This window comes from Petromyzon marinus, unplaced genomic scaffold (assembly GCF_048934315.1).
Source record: "Petromyzon marinus isolate PM22_M1 ecotype Great Lakes invasive population unplaced genomic scaffold, UKy_Petmar_22M1.pri1.0 PM_Scaffold_364, whole genome shotgun sequence".
NCBI classification, from domain to species: Eukaryota; Metazoa; Chordata; class Hyperoartia; order Petromyzontiformes; family Petromyzontidae; genus Petromyzon; species Petromyzon marinus.
Window position 1 is genome coordinate 62,501 of NW_027423351.1, and position 17,284 is coordinate 79,784.

At 54.5% G+C, this 17,284-nt stretch overlaps 1 protein-coding gene across 1 annotated transcript in view; it reads left to right on the plus strand.

Annotated features, from left to right (window-relative positions):
• Positions 1 to 15,853, plus strand: part of HGD (homogentisate 1,2-dioxygenase) — a 68,546-nt gene extending 52,693 nt beyond the window's left edge. Inside the window, exons 9-12 of the mRNA XM_076064258.1 lie at positions 213 to 292; positions 3,759 to 3,858; positions 12,406 to 12,611; positions 14,819 to 15,853. Of these exons, the coding sequence (XP_075920373.1) occupies positions 213 to 292; positions 3,759 to 3,858; positions 12,406 to 12,611; positions 14,819 to 15,694 (1,262 nt within the window). The 3' untranslated portion in view covers positions 15,695 to 15,853. The remainder of the gene's footprint in view (positions 1 to 212; positions 293 to 3,758; positions 3,859 to 12,405; positions 12,612 to 14,818) is intronic.
• The last annotated feature ends 1,431 nt before the right edge of the window (positions 15,854 to 17,284 follow it).

Genomic DNA, 17,284 nt, shown 5'->3' on the forward strand with positions numbered 1-17,284 from the left:
TAGTTGTTGTTGTGGTTGTTGTTGTTGTGGTTGTTGTAGTTGTTGTGGTAGTGGTTGTTGTTGTGGTTGTTGTGGTTGTTGTTGTTGTGGTTGTTGTTGTAGTTGTTGTTGTGGTTGTTGTGATTGTTGTTGTAGTTGTTGTTGTGGTTGTTGTGGTTGTTGTTGTGGTTGTTGTGTTAGTTGTTGTGGTTGTTGTTGTTGTTGTTGTGAAGTTCCCCAGGAGGGCTCTCTCCTCATCACCACCGAGTTGGGCAAAATCCACGTGGAGCCACTCGAGATTTGTGTCATACCGGTAAACTCACCACTACACTCACCACTACACTCACCACTACACTCACCACGCTCACCACTACACTCACCACTACTCACCACTACACTCACCACTACGCTCACTACACTCACCATTACATCACTCACCATCACTCACCACACTCACCACGCTCACCACTACACTCACCATCACTCACTACTACACTCACCACTACACTCACTACACTCACCATTACATCACTCACCATCACTCACCACACTCACCACTACACTCACCACTACACTCACCACTACTCACCACTACACTCACCACTACACTCACCACTACACTCACCACTACTCACCACTACACTCACCACTACACTCACCACTACACTCACCACTACACTCACCACGCTCACCACTACACTCACCACTACTCACCACTACACTCACCACTACACTCACCACTACACTCACCACTACACTCACCACTACTCACCACTACACTCACCACTACTCACCACTACACTCACCACTACACTCACTACACTCACCATTACATCACTCACCATCACTCACCACACTCACCACACTCACCACGCTCACCACTACACTCACCACTACTCACCACTACACTCACCACTACACTCACTACACTCACCATTACATCACTCACCATCACTCACCACACTCACCACGCTCACCACTACACTCACCATCACTTACTACTACACTCACCACTACACTCACTACACTCACCATTACATCACTCACCATCACTCACCACACTCACCACGCTTACCACTACACTCACCACTACTCACCACTACACTCACCACTACACTCACCACTACACTCACCACTACTCACCACTACACTCACCACTACTCTCACCACTACACTCACCACTACACTCACCACTACACTCACCACTACACTCACCACTACTCACCACTACACTCACCACTACTCTCACCACTACACTCACCACTACACTCACTACACTCACCACTACACTCACCACTACACTCACCACTACTCACCACTACACTCACCACTACTCACCACTACACTCACCACTACACTCACTACACTCACCACTACACTCACCACTACACTCACCACTACACTCACCACTACACTCACCACTACACTCACCACTACACTCACCACTACTCACCACTACTCACCACTACACTCACCACTACTCACCACTACTCACCACTACACTCACCACTACTCACCACTACACTCACCACTACTCACCACTACTCACCACTACACTCACCACTACACTCACCACTACACTCACCACTACACTCACCACTACACTCACCACTACTCACCACTACACTCACCACTACACTCACCACTACACTCACCACTACTCACCACTACACTCACCACTACACTCACTACACTCACCATTACATCACTCACCATCACTCACCACACTCACCACACTCACCACGCTCACCACGCTCACCACTACACTCACCACTACTCACCACTACACTCACCACTACACTCACTACACTCACCATTACATCACTCACCATCACTCACCACTACACTCACCACTACACTCACCATCACTCACTACTACACTCACCACTACACTCACTACACTCACCATTACATCACTCACCATCACTCACCACGCTCACCACACTCACCACGCTCACCACTACACTCACCATCACTCACTACTATCACTCACCATCACTCACTACTATCACCATTATATCACTCACCATCACTCACCACGCTCACCACACTCACCACGCTCACCACTACACTCACCATCACTCACTACTACACTCACCACTACACTCACTACACTCACCATTACATCACTCACCATCACTCACCACGCTCACCACACTCACCACGCTCACCACTATCACTCACCACCATCACTCACCACCATCACTCATCACTCACCACCATCACTCACCACTCACCACCATCACTCACCACTCACCACCATCACTCACCACCATCACTCACCACTCACCACCATCACTCACCACCATCACTCACCACTCACCACCATCACTCACCACCATCACTCATCACTCGCCACCATCACTCACCACCATCACTCATCACCACCACTCATCACTCACCACCATCACTCACCACCATCACTCACCACCACCACTCATCACTCACCACCATCACTCACCACCATCACTCACCACCATCACTCACCACTCTCCACCATCACTCACCACCATCACTCACCACTCACCACCATCACTCACCACCATCACTCACCACCATCACTCACCACTCACCACCAACACTCACCACCAACACTAACCCATAGCCATATCGCTCAGACTCACACTCTGTGTGTGTCTCTGTGTGTGTCTCTGTGTGTGTCTCCGTGTCTCTGTGTGTGTCTCTGTGTGTGTCTCTGTGTGTGTCTCCGTGTCTCTGTGTGTGTCTCTGTGTGTGTCTCCGTGTCTCTGTGTGTGTCTCTGTGTGTGTCTCTGTGTGTGTCTCTGTGTGTGTCTCTGTGTCTCTGTGTGTGTCTCCGTGTCTCTGTGTGTCTCCGTGTCTCTCTGTGTGTGTCTCCGTGTCTCTGTGTGTGTGTCTCTGTGTGTGTCTGTGTGTGTGTGTGTCTCTGTGTGTGTCTCTGTGTCTCCGTGTCTCTGTGTGTGTCTCTGTGTCTATGTGTGTGTCTGTGTGTGTGTGTCTCTGTCTGTGTGTCCGTGTCTCTGTATGTGTCTCTGTGTGTGTCTCCGTGTCTCTGTGTGTGTGTCTCTGTGTGTGTCTCTGTGTGTGTCTCTGTGTGTGTCTCTGTGTCTCTGTCTGTGTCTTTGTGTGTATCTGTGTGTCTTTCTGTCTGTGTCTCCGTGTCTCTGTGTGTGTCTCTCTGTGTGTGTCTCTGTGTCTGTGTGTCTGTCTGTGTGTGTGTCTCTGTCTGTGTCTCCGCGTGTCTCTCTGTGTGTGTCTCTCTGTGTGTGTCTCTGTGTGTGTCTCTGTGTGTGTCTCTGCGTGTCTCTCTGTGTGTGTGTCTCTGTGTGTGTCTCTGTGTGTCTCTCTGTGTCTCTGTGTGTGTCTCCGTGTCTCTGTGTGTCTCTGTGCGTGTCTCTGTGTGTCTCTGTGTCTCTCTGTGTCTCTGTGTGTGTCTCTGTGTGTCTCTGTGTGTGTCTCTGTGTCTCTGTCTGTGTCTCTGTGTGTCTCTGTGTGTGTCTCTCTGTGTCTCTCTGTGTCTCTGTGTGTCTCCGTGTCTCTGTGTGTGTCTCTCTGTGTGTCTCTCTGTGTGTGTCTCTGTGTGTGTCTCTGTGTGTCTCTCTGTGTCTCTGTGTGTGTCTCTGTGTCTCTGTCTGTGTCTCTGTGTGTCTCTGTGTGTCTCTGTGTGTGTCTCTGCGTGTCTCTCTGTGTCTCTGTGTGTGTCTCTGCGTGTCTCTCTGTCTGTGTCTCTCTGTGTGTCTCCGTGTCTCTGTGTGTCTCTGTGTGTCTCCTTGTGTGTCTCCGCGTGTCTCGATACGCAGCAAGGGATAAAGTTCTCCGTGAGCGTCAGCGGTGAGACACGGGGCTACCTGCTGGAGGTGATGGGGGTTCACTTTCAGCTACCAGAACTCGGCCCTATAGGTGAGACACAGAGACACAGAGACACAGAGACACGGGGAGACACGGGGGAGACACGGGGAGAGACACAGAGACACAGAGACACCAGCGGTGAGACACGGGGCTACCTGCTGGAGGTGATGGGGGTTCACTTCCAGCTACCAGAACTTGGCCCCATAGGTGAGACACAGAGACACAGAGACACAGAGACACCAGCGGTGAGACACGGGGAGACACAGAGACACAGAGACACCAGCGGTGAGACACGGGGCTACCTGCTGGAGGTGATGGGGGTTCACTTTCAGCTACCAGAACTTGGCCCCATAGGTAAGCAGGAGACAGGGGGGAGACACAGAGACACGGGGAGACACGGGGGAGACACAGAGACACCAGCGGTGAGACACAGGGGAGACACGGGGGAGACACAGGGGAGACACAGAGACACGGGGAGACACGGGGTAGACACAGGGGAGACACGGGGGAGACACAGGGGAGACACAGAGACACGGGGAGACACGGGGAGACACGGGGGAGACACAGAGACACAGAGACACCAGCGGTGAGACACGGGGCTACCTGCTGGAGGTGATGGGGGTTCACTTCCAGCTACCAGAACTTGGCCCCATAGGTGAGACACAGAGACACGGGGGAGACACAAAGACACGGGGTGAGACAGAGACACGGGGGAGACACAGAGACACAGAGACACAGAGACACGGTGAGACACGGGGGAGACACGGGGGAGACACACAGACACCAGCGGTGAGACACAGAGACACCAGTGATGAGACACGGGGCTACCTGCTGGAGGTGATGGGGGTTCACTTCCAGCTAACAGAACTTGGCCCCATAGGTGAGACACAGAGACACAGAGACACAGAGACACCAGCGGTGAGACACAGAGACACAGAGACACAGAGACACCAGCGGTGAGACAGAGACACCAGCGGTGAGACACGGGGAGAGACACAGAGACACAGAGACACCAGCGGTGAGACACGGGGCTACCTGCTGGAGGTGATGGGGGTTCACTTCCAGCTACCAGAACTTGGCCCCATAGGTGAGACACAGAGACACAGAGACACAGAGACACGGGGAGACATGGGGAGAGACACGGGGAGAGACACGGGGAGAGACACAGAGACACAGAGACACCAGCGGTGAGACACGGTGAGACACAGAGACACAGAGACACCAGCGGTGAGACACGGGGCTACCTGCTGGAGGTGATGGGGGTTCACTTCCAGCTACCAGAACTTGGCCCCATAGGTGAGACACAGAGACACAGAGACACAGAGACACCAGCGGTGAGACACAGAGACACAGAGACACAGAGACACCAGCGGTGAGACACGGGGCTACCTGCTGGAGGTGATGGGGGTTCACTTCCAGCTACCAGAACTCGGCCCTATAGGTGAGACACAGAGACACAGAGACACAGAGACACAGAGACACCAGTGGTGAGACACAGGGGAGACACAGAGACACAGAGACACCAGCGGTGAGACACAGAGACACAGAGACACCAGCGGTGAGACACAGAGACACAGAGACACCAGCGGTGAGACACGGGGAGAGACACAGAGACACAGGGGAGACACAGAGACACAGAGACACCAGCGGTGAGACACGGGGAGAGACACAGAGACACAGAGACACAGAGACACCAGCGGTGAGACACGGGGCTACCTGCTGGAGGTGATGGGGGTTCACTTTCAGCTACCAGAACTTGGCCCTATAGGTGAGACACAGAGACACGGGGGAGACACAGAGACACAGGGAGACACGGGGGAGACACGGGGGAGACACGGGGGAGACACAGAGAGACAGAGACACAGAGACACCAGCGGTGAGACACGGTGAGACACAGAGACACAGAGACACCAGCGGTGAGACACGGTGAGACACAGAGACACCAGCGGTGAGACACAGAGACACGGGGTGAGACAGAGACACGGGGTGAGACAGAGACACGGGGGAGACACAGAGACACAGAGACACAGAGACACAGAGACACCAGCGGTGAGACACGGGGCTACCTGCTGGAGGTGATGGGGTTCACTTCCAGCTACCAGAACTTGGCCCCATAGGTGAGTGGGAGACACGGGGTGAGACACAGAGACACGGGGAGACACGGGGGAGACACAGAGACACAGGGAGACACGGGGAGACACGGGGGAGACACAGAGACACAGGGAGACACGGGGTGAGACACAGAGACACAGGGAGAGGCACGGGAGAGACACGGGGGGGACACGGGGGAGAGACACAGGGAGACACGGGGGAGAGACGGGGGAGACACGGGGGAGACACGGGGGAGACACAGAGACACAGAGACACCAGCGGTGAGACACGGGGAGAGACACAGAGACACAGGGAGACACGGGGGAGACACGGGGGAGACACGGGGGAGACACGGGGAGAGACACAGAGACACAGAGACACCAGCGGTGAGACACGGGGTGAGACACAGAGACACAGAGACACAGAGACACCAGCGGTGAGACACGGGGTGAGACACAGAGACACAGAGACACAGAGACACCAGCGGTGAGACACGGGGAGAGACACAGAGACACAGAGACACCAGCGGTGAGACACGGGGAGACACGGGGGAGACACAGAGACACCAGCGGTGAGACACAGAGACACAGAGACACAGAGACACCAGCGGTGAGACACGGGGCTACCTGCTGGAGGTGATGGGGGTTCACTTTCAGCTGCCAGAACTCGGCCCCATAGGTGAGACACAGAGACACGGGGTGAGACAGAGACACGGGGGAGACACAGAGACACAGAAACACGGGGGAGACACGGGGAGACACGGGGTAGACACGGGGGGGAGACACGGAGAGACACAGGGGAGACACAGAGACACGGGGAGACACAGGGAGACACCAGCGGTGAGACACAGAGACACGGGGGGAGACACAGAGACACAGAGACACAGGGAGACACAGAGACACCAGCGGTGAGACACGGGGAGAGACACAGAGACACAGGAGAGACACAGAGACACAGAGACACCAGCGGTGAGACACGGGGCTACCTGCTGGAGGTGATGGGGGTTCACTTTCAGCTGCCAGAACTTGGCCCCATAGGTGAGACACAGAGACACGGGGGAGACACAGAGACACAGAGACACAGAGACACCAGCGGTGAGACACGGTGAGACACAGAGACACAGAGACACCAGCGGTGAGACACGGTGAGACACAGAGACACCAGCGGTGAGACACAGAGACACGGGGTGAGACAGAGACACGGGGTGAGACAGAGACACGGGGGAGACACAGAGACACAGAGACACAGAGACACAGAGACACCAGCGGTGAGACACGGGGCTACCTGCTGGAGGTGATGGGGTTCACTTCCAGCTACCAGAACTTGGCCCCATAGGTGAGTGGGAGACACGGGGTGAGACACAGAGACACGGGGAGACACGGGGGAGACACAGAGACACAGGGAGACACGGGGAGACACGGGGGAGACACAGAGACACAGGGAGACACGGGGTGAGACACAGACACACAGGGAGAGGCACGGGAGAGACACGGGGGGGACACGGGGGAGAGACACAGGGAGACACGGGGGAGAGACGGGGGAGACACGGGGGAGACACGGGGGAGACACGGGGGAGACACAGAGACACAGAGACACAGAGACACCAGTGGTGAGACACGGGGAGAGACACAGAGACACAGGGAGACACGGGGGAGACACGGGGGAGACACGGGGGAGACACGGGGAGAGACACAGAGACACAGAGACACCAGCGGTGAGACACGGGGTGAGACACAGAGACACAGAGACACAGAGACACCAGCGGTGAGACACGGGGAGACACGGGGGAGACACAGAGACACCAGCGGTGAGACACGGGGAGACACGGGGGAGACACAGAGACACCAGCGGTGAGACACGGGGAGACACGGGGGAGACACAGAGACACCAGCGGTGAGACACGGGGCTACCTGCTGGAGGTGATGGGGGTTCACTTCCAGCTACCAGAACTCGGCCCTATAGGTGAGCAGGAGACACGGAGGAGACACAGAGACACGGGGAGACACGGGGAGACACGGGGAGACACAGAGACACAGAGACACAGAGACACCAGCGGTGAGACACGGTGAGACACAGAGACACGGGGGAGACACGGGGAGACACGGAGAGACACAGAGACACCAGCGGTGAGACACGGGGAGAGACACAGAGACACAGAGACACCAGCGGTGAGACACGGGGCTACCTGCTGGAGGTGATGGGGGTTCACTTCCAGCTACCAGAACTTGGCCCCATAGGTGAGACACAGAGACACGGGGTGAGACAGAGACACGGGGGAGACACAGAGACACAGAGACACCAGCGGTGAGACACGGGGCTACCTGCTGGAGGTGATGGGGGTTCACTTCCAGCTACCAGAACTTGGCCCCATAGGTGAGCAGGAGACACGGGGGAGACACAGAGACACAGGGAGACACGGGGAGAGACACAGAGACACAGGGAGACACGGGGAGACACGGGGGAGACACAGAGACACAGGGAGACACGGGGAGACACGGGGGAGACACAGAGACACAGGGAAACACGGGGTGAGACACAGAGACACAGGGAGAGGCACGGGAGAGACACGGGGGGGACACGGGGGAGAGACACAGGGAGACACGGGGGAGAGACGGGGGAGACACAGGGGAGACACGGGGGAGACACAGAGACACAGAGACACAGAGACACCAGCGGTGAGACACGGGGAGAGACACAGAGACACAGGGAGACACGGGGGAGACACGGGGGAGACACGGGTGAGACACGGGGAGAGACACAGAGACACAGAGACACCAGCGGTGAGACACGGGGAGAGACACAGAGACACAGAGACACCAGCGGTGAGACACGGGGAGAGACACAGAGACACAGGGGAGACACAGAGACACAGAGACACCAGCGGTGAGACACGGGGAGAGACACAGAGACACAGAGACACCAGCGGTGAGACACGGGGCTACCTGCTGGAGGTGATGGGGGTTCACTTTCAGCTGCCAGAACTTGGCCCTATAGGTGAGACACAGAGACACAGAGACACAGAGACACCAGCGGTGAGACACAGAGACACAGAGACACCAGCGGTGAGACACGGGGAGAGACACAGAGACACAGAGACACCAGCGGTGAGACACGGGGCTACCTGCTGGAGGTGATGGGGGTTCACTTTCAGCTACCAGAACTTGGCCCCATAGGTGAGACACAGAGACACAGAGACACAGAGACACCAGCGGTGAGACACAGAGACACAGAGACACGGAGACACCAGCGGTGAGACACGGGGCTACCTGCTGGAGGTGATGGGGGTTCACTTTCAGCTACCAGAACTTGGCCCCATAGGTGAGACACAGAGACACAGGGAGACACAGAGACACGGGGAGACACGGGGTAGACACAGAGACACAGAGACACAGAGACACCAGCGGTGAGACACAGAGACACAGAGACACAGAGACACCAGCGGTGAGACACGGGGCTACCTGCTGGAGGTGATGGGGGTTCACTTTCAGCTGCCAGAACTCGGCCCCATAGGTGAGACACAGAGACACAGAGACACAGAGACACAGAGACACAGAGACACAGAGACACGGAGAGACGCGGGGTAGACACGGGGGGGAGACACGGAGAGACACAGGGGAGACACAGAGACACGGGGGAGACACGGGGTAGACACGGGGGGGAGACACAGAGACACAGGGGAGACACAGAGACACGGGAGACACAGGGAGACACCAGCGGTGAGACACGGGGAGAGACACAGAGACACAGAGACACAGAGACACCAGCGGTGAGACACAGAGACACAGAGACACAGAGACACGGGGAGACACGGGGTAGACACGGGGGGGAGACACGGAGAGACACAGGGGAGACACAGAGACACGGGGAGACACAGGGAGACACCAGCGGTGAGACACGGGGGGAGACACAGAGACACAGAGACACAGGGAGACACAGAGACACCAGCGGTGAGACACGGGGAGAGACACAGAGACACAGGAGAGACACAGAGACACAGAGACACCAGCGGTGAGACACGGGGCTACCTGCTGGAGGTGATGGGGGTTCACTTCCAGCTACCAGAACTCGGCCCTATAGGTAAGCAGGAGACACGGAGGAGACACAGAGACACGGGGAGACACGGGGAGAGACACAGAGACACAGAGACACCAGCGGTGAGACACGGGGAGAGACGGGGGAGACACAGAGACACCAGCGGTGAGACACGGGGAGAGACGGGGGAGACACGGGGTGAGACACAGAGACACCAGCGGTGAGACACGGGGGAGACACGGGGGGAGACACGGAGAGAGACACAGAGACACGGAGACACCAGCGGTGAGACACGGGGTGAGACACGGGGGAGACACGGGGTCAGACACAGAGACACCAGCGGTGAGACACGGGGGAGACACGGGGGGAGACACGGGGAGAGACACAGAGACACGGAGACACCAGCGGTGAGACACGGGGTGAGACACGGGGGAGACACGGGGTCAGACACAGAGACACCAGCGGTGAGACACGGGGGAGACACGGGGGGAGACACGGGGAGAGACACAGAGACACGGAGACACCAGCGGTGAGACACGGGGTGAGACACGGGGGAGACACGGGGTCAGACACAGAGACACCAGCGGTGAGACACGGGGGAGACACGGGGAGAGACACGGGGAGAGACACAGAGACACGGAGACACCAGCGGTGAGACACGGGGTGAGACACGGGGGAGACACAGAGACACAGGGAGACACGGGGGAGACACGGGGGGGAGACACGGGGGGGGAGACACAGACACGGGGGGTGAGTGAGTGGGTGAGTGAGTGAGTGGCTGAGTGAGTGAGTGGCTGAGTGAGTGGCTGAGTGAGTGGCTGAGTGAGTGAGTGGCTGAGTGAGTGAGTGGCTGAGTGATTGAGTGGCTGAGTGAGTGGGTGGCTGAGTGAGTGGGTGGCTGAGTGAGTGAGTGAGTGGCTGAGTGAGTGAGTGGCTGAGTGAGTGGGTGGCTGAGTGAGTAAGTGGCTGAGTGAGTGAGTGAGTGGCTGAGTGAGTGGATGAGTGAGTGAGTGAGTGGCTGAGTGAGTGGATGAGTGAGTGAGTGGCTGAGTGAGTGGCTGAGTGAGTGAGTGAGTCGCTGAGTGAGTGAGTGGCTGAGTGAGTGAGTGAGTGGCTGAGTGACTGAGTGGCTGAGTGAGTGAGTGGCTGCGTGAGTGAGTGGCTGAGTGAGTGAGTGGCTGAGTGAGTGGCTGAGTGATTGAGTGGCTGAGTGAGTGAGTGAGTGGCTGAGTGAGTGGATGAGTGAGTGAGTGAGTGGCTGAGTGAGTGGATGAGTGAGTGAGTGAGTGGCTGAGTGACTGAGTGGCTGAGTGAGTGAGTGGCTGAGTGAGTGAGTGGCTGCGTGAGTGAGTGAGTGGCTGAGTGAGTGGCTGAGTGAGTGAGTGGCTGAGTGAGTGGCTGAGTGAGTGAGTGGCTGAGTGAGTGGCTGAGTGAGTGAGTGAGTCGCTGAGTGAGTGAGTGGCTGAGTGAGTGAGTGAGTGGCTGAGTGACTGAGTGGCTGAGTGAGTGAGTGGCTGCGTGAGTGAGTGGCTGAGTGAGTGACTGAGTGGCTGAGTGAGTGAGTGGCTGCGTGAGTGAGTGGCTGAGTGAGTGAGTGAGTGGCTGAGTGAGTGGCTGAGTGAGTGACTGAGTGAGTGGCTGAGTGAGTGAGTGAGTGGCTGAGTGAGTGGCTGAGTGAGTGGCTGAGTGAGTGAGTGAGTCGCTGAGTGAGTGAGTGAGTGGCTGAGTGAGTGACTGAGTGGCTGAGTGAGTGACTGAGTGAGTGAGTGGCTGAGTGAGTGAGTGAGTGGCTGAGTGAGTGAGTGAGTGGCTGAGTGAGTGAGTGAGTGACTGAGTGAGTGAGTGACTGAGTGAGTGAGTGACTGACTGAGTGACTGAGTGAGTGGCTGAGTGAGTGACTGAGTGACTGAGTGAGTGACTAAGTGGCTGACTGAGTGAGTGAGTGGCTGAGTGAGTGAGTGACTGACTGAGTGAGTGAGTGACTGAGTGAGTGAGTGACTGACTGAGTGAGTGAGTGACTGAGTGAGTGAGTGAGTAACTGACTGAGTAAGTGAGTGGCTGAGTGAGTGACTGAGTGACTGAGTGAGTGACTGACTGAGTGAGTAACTGACTGACTGAGTGAGTGAATGGCTGACTGAGTGAGTGAGTGAGTGAATGGCTGACTGGCTGAGTGAGTGAGTGGCTGAGTGAGTGAGTGAATGGCTGACTGAGTGAGTGGCTGACTGAGTGACTGAGTGAGTGACTGAGTGAGTGAGTGAATGAGTGGCTGACTAAGTGAGTGAGTAACTGATTGACTGAGTGAGTGAGTGACTGAGTGAGTGAGTGACTGAGTGAGTGAGTGACTAAGTGGCTGACTGAGTGAGTGAATGACTGACTGAGTGAGTGAGTGATCACTGCCACCAATCTCCACTTGCCCCGCCATGCCCGAGGCTGCCTGGGGCAGCTTCACCTCCACCCCCGACGTGCTGTGCACAGGGGCGAATGGCCTCGCCAACCCTCGTGACTTCCTCTACCCGGTGGCACACTACGACCATCACCTGCATCATCATCATCATCACCACCATCACCTGCATCATCATCATCATCATCACCAGCAGCAGCAGCGGGAGGAGGAGGAGCAAGAGGAGTCAACAGTGCAGATCGTAAACAAGTTTCAGGGGAAATTGTTCACAGCACAGCAGGTGAGCCGTGGTGGTGAGCACCGCTACTACTCACCACTAGTACTCACCACTAGTACTCACCACCACTAGTACTCACCACTAGTACTCACCACTAGTACTCACCACTAGTACTCATCACTAGTACTCAACACTAGTACTCAGAACTAGTACTCACCGCTACTACTCACCACTAGTACTCACCACTAGTACTCACCACTAGTACTCAACACTAGTACTCACCACTAGTACTCACCACTAGTACTCACCACTAGTACTCACCACTAGTACTCACCACTAGTACTCACCACTAGTACTCACCACTAGTACTCACCACTAGTACTCACCACTAGTACTCACCACTAGTACTCACCACTAGTACTCACCACTAGTACTCACCACTACTACTCACCACCACTACTCATCACTAGTACTCAGAACTAGTACTCACCACTAGTACTCACCACTAGTACTCACCACTAGTACTCACCACTAGTACTCACCACTACTACTCACCACCACTACTCATCACTAGTACTCAGAACTAGTACTCACCACTAGTACTCACCACTAGTACTCACCACTAGTACTACTCACCACTAGTACTACTCACCACTAGTACTACTCACCACCACTACTCACCACCACTACTCACCACCACTACTACTCACCACTACTACTCACCACTACTACTCACCACTACTACTCACCACTAGTACTCACCACCACTACTCACCACTAGTACTCACCACTACTACTCACCACTAGTACTACTCACCACTAGTACTCACCACCACTAGTACTCACCACTAGTACTCACCACCACTAGTACTCACCACTAGTACTCACCACTACTACTCACCACTAGTACTACTCACCACTAGTACTCACCACCACTAGTACTCACCACTACTACTCACCACCACTACTCACCACTACTACTCACCACTAGTACTCACCACCACTAGTACTCACCACTAGTACTCACCACTACTACTCACCACTAGTACTCACCACTAGTACTCACCACCACTAGTACTCACCACTAGTACTCACCACTACTACTCACCACTAGTACTCAACACTAGTACTCACCACTACTACTCACCACTAGTACTCAACACTAGTACTACTCAACACTAGTACTACTCACCACCACCACTACTCACCACCACTACTCACCACTACTACTCACTACTACTACTCACCACCACTACTCACCACTAGTACTCACCACTACTACTCACCACCACTACTCACCACCACTACTACTCACCACTAGTACTCACCACTAGTACTCACCACCACTACTCACCACTACTACTACTCACCACTACTACTCACCACCACTACTCACCACTACTACTCACCACCACTACTCACCACTACTACTACTCACCACCACTACTCACCACCACTACTCACCACTACTACTCACCACTAATACTCACCACTACTACTCACCACTACTACTCACCGCCACTGACTCGTGGCAACTACACTCCCTACAAGTTGTGGTTGTTGTTGTGGTTGTTGTGGTTGTTGTGGTTGTTGTTGTGGGTGTTGTGGTTGTTGTTGTGGTTGTTGTTGTGGTTGTTGTTGTTGTGGGTGTTGTGGTTGTTGTTGTGGTTGTTGTTGTGGTTGTTGTTGTTGTGGTTGTTGTTGTTGTGGCTAGGAGGGGTCTCCGTTTGACGTAGTGGCGTGGCACGGCAACTACACTCCCTACAAGTTGATGTTGTGGTTGTTGTTGTGGTTGTTGTTGTGGTAGTTGTTGTGGTTGTTGTTGATGTTGTTGTGGTTGTTGTGGTTGTGGTTGTTGTGGTTGTTGTTGTTGTTGATGTTGTTATGGTTGATGTTGTGGTTGTTGTTGTTGATTTTGTTGCTGTGGTTGTTGTTGTTGTGGTTGTTGTTGTGGTTGTTGATCTTGTTGTGCTAGGAGGGGTCTCCGTTTGACGTGGTGGCTTGGCACGGCAACTACGCTCCTTACAAGTTGTTGTGGTTGTTGATGTTGTGGTTGTTGTTGTTGTTGATGTTGTTATGGTTGATGTTGTGGTTGTTGTTGTTGATTTTGTTGCTGTGGTTGTTGTTGTTGTGGTTGTTGTTGTGGTTGTTGATCTTGTTGTGCTAGGAGGGGTCTCCGTTTGACGTGGTAGCGTGGCACGGCAACTACGCTCCTTACAAGTTGTTGTGGTTGTTGTGGTTGTTGTGGTTGTTGTTGTGGTTGTGGCTAGGAGGGGTCTCCGTTTGACGTGGTGGCTTGGCACGGCAACTACGCTCCTTACAAGTACAACCTAAAGAACTTCATGGTGATCAACGCCGTGAGCTTCGACCACGCGGTGAGTGGTGGCGGTGGTGGTGGTGGTAGCCACAACTACCACCACAACAACTACTACAACTATTACCACCACAACTACCACTACAACTACTACTACAACTACCACCACCACAACTACTACAACTACCACAGGAACTACTACAACTACCACCACAACAACTACTACTACCACCACAACTACTACAACCACTACTACAACTACTACAACTACCACTACTACTACAACCACCACTACTACAATCACCACAACTACAACCACAACCACCACAACTACTACAACTACCACCACAACTACTACAACTACCACCACAACTACTACAACTACCACCACAACAACTACTACAACTACCACCACAACTACTACAACTACCACCACAACAACTACAACTACCACCACAACTACTACAACTACCACCACAACTACAACTACCACCACAACTACTACTACCACCACAACTACTACTACCACCACAACTACTACAACTACCACCACAACTACTACAACTACCACAGGAACTACTACAACTACCACCACAACAACTACTACTACCACCACAACTACTACAACTACCACCACAACTACTACAACTACCACCACAACTACTACAACCACTACTACAACTACTACAACTACCACCACAACTACTACAACTACCACCACAACTACTACTACCACCACAACTACTACTACCACCACAACTACTACTACCACCACAACTACCACAACTACCACAACTACCATCACAACTACTACTACTACCACCACAACTAGTACAACTTCCACCACAACTACTACTACTACCACCACAACTACAACTACCACGACAACTACTACAACTACCACAACAACTACAACAACTACCACCACAACTACTACTACCACCACAACTACTACCACTACCACCACAACTACTACTACTACGACCACAACTACTTCAACCACAACTACTACTACCACCACTACGACTACCACCACTGCTACCACTACTACTACACTACTACCACCACTACTACCACCACTACTACCACAACTACTACACTACTACACTACTACTACCACCACTACTACCACAACTACTACACTTCTACTACTACCACCACCACCACCACTACCACCACCACCACCACTACCACCACCACCACTACTACCACCACTACTACTACCACTACTACTACCACAACTACTATTACACTACTACTACCACCACTACCACAACAACTACCACAACCACCACTACTACAACTACTACTACTACCACAACCACTACTACTACTACCACCACAACTACTACCACTACTACTACTACCACCACAACTACTACTACTACCACTACTACTACCACTACTACTACTACCACCACAACTACTACTACTGTCACTACTACTACTACCACAACTACTACACTACTACTACCACTACACTACAACAACCACCACTACTACTACTACCACCACTACTACTACCACTACACTACAACAACCACCACTACTACTACTACCACCACTACTACTACTACACTACAACCACCACAACTACTACCACAACTACTGCACTACTACTACTACACAACAACCACCACAACCACAACCACCACCACTACTACTACACAACCACCACCACCACAACTACTACCACAACTACTACACTACTACACAACAACCACCACCACCACCACAACTACCACAACGATATAACGGCCACAATGTGGCTCTCCCCGTGACTCTACATCACCCCCCACGTGACCCCCCTCCCCCCCACGTGACACGCCTCCCCCTCCCCACGTGACCCCCCTCCCACCCCACGTGACCCCCCTCCTCCCCACGTGACCCCCTCCCCCTCCCGGTGACCCCCCCCTCCCCCCCACGTGATCCCCCTCCCCCCCACGTGACCCCCCTCCCTCCCCACGTGACCCCCCTCCCCCCCACGTGACTCCCCTCCCCCCCCCACGTGACCCCCTCCCCCCCACGTGACCTTCCTCCCTCCCCACGTGACTCCCACCCCACGTGACCCCCCCTCCCCCTATGCCCCTCCCCCCCACGTGACCCCCAGGACCCGTCCTCTTCACGGTGCTTACCGCTCCCTCTCAGCGGCCAGGCACGGCCACGGCCGACTTTGTTCATCTTCCCTCCTCGCTGGGGCGTGGCGGAGGAGAACACGTTCCGCCCTCCATACTACCACCGTGCGACTACCACTACTACCACTAACTACCACTACCTACACCTACCTACACCTACCTACACCTACCACTACCTACACCTACCTACACCTACCACTACCTACACCTACCTACACCTACCACTACCTACACCTACACCTACCACTACCACTACCTCCACCACCACCTCGCTGGGGCGTGGCGGA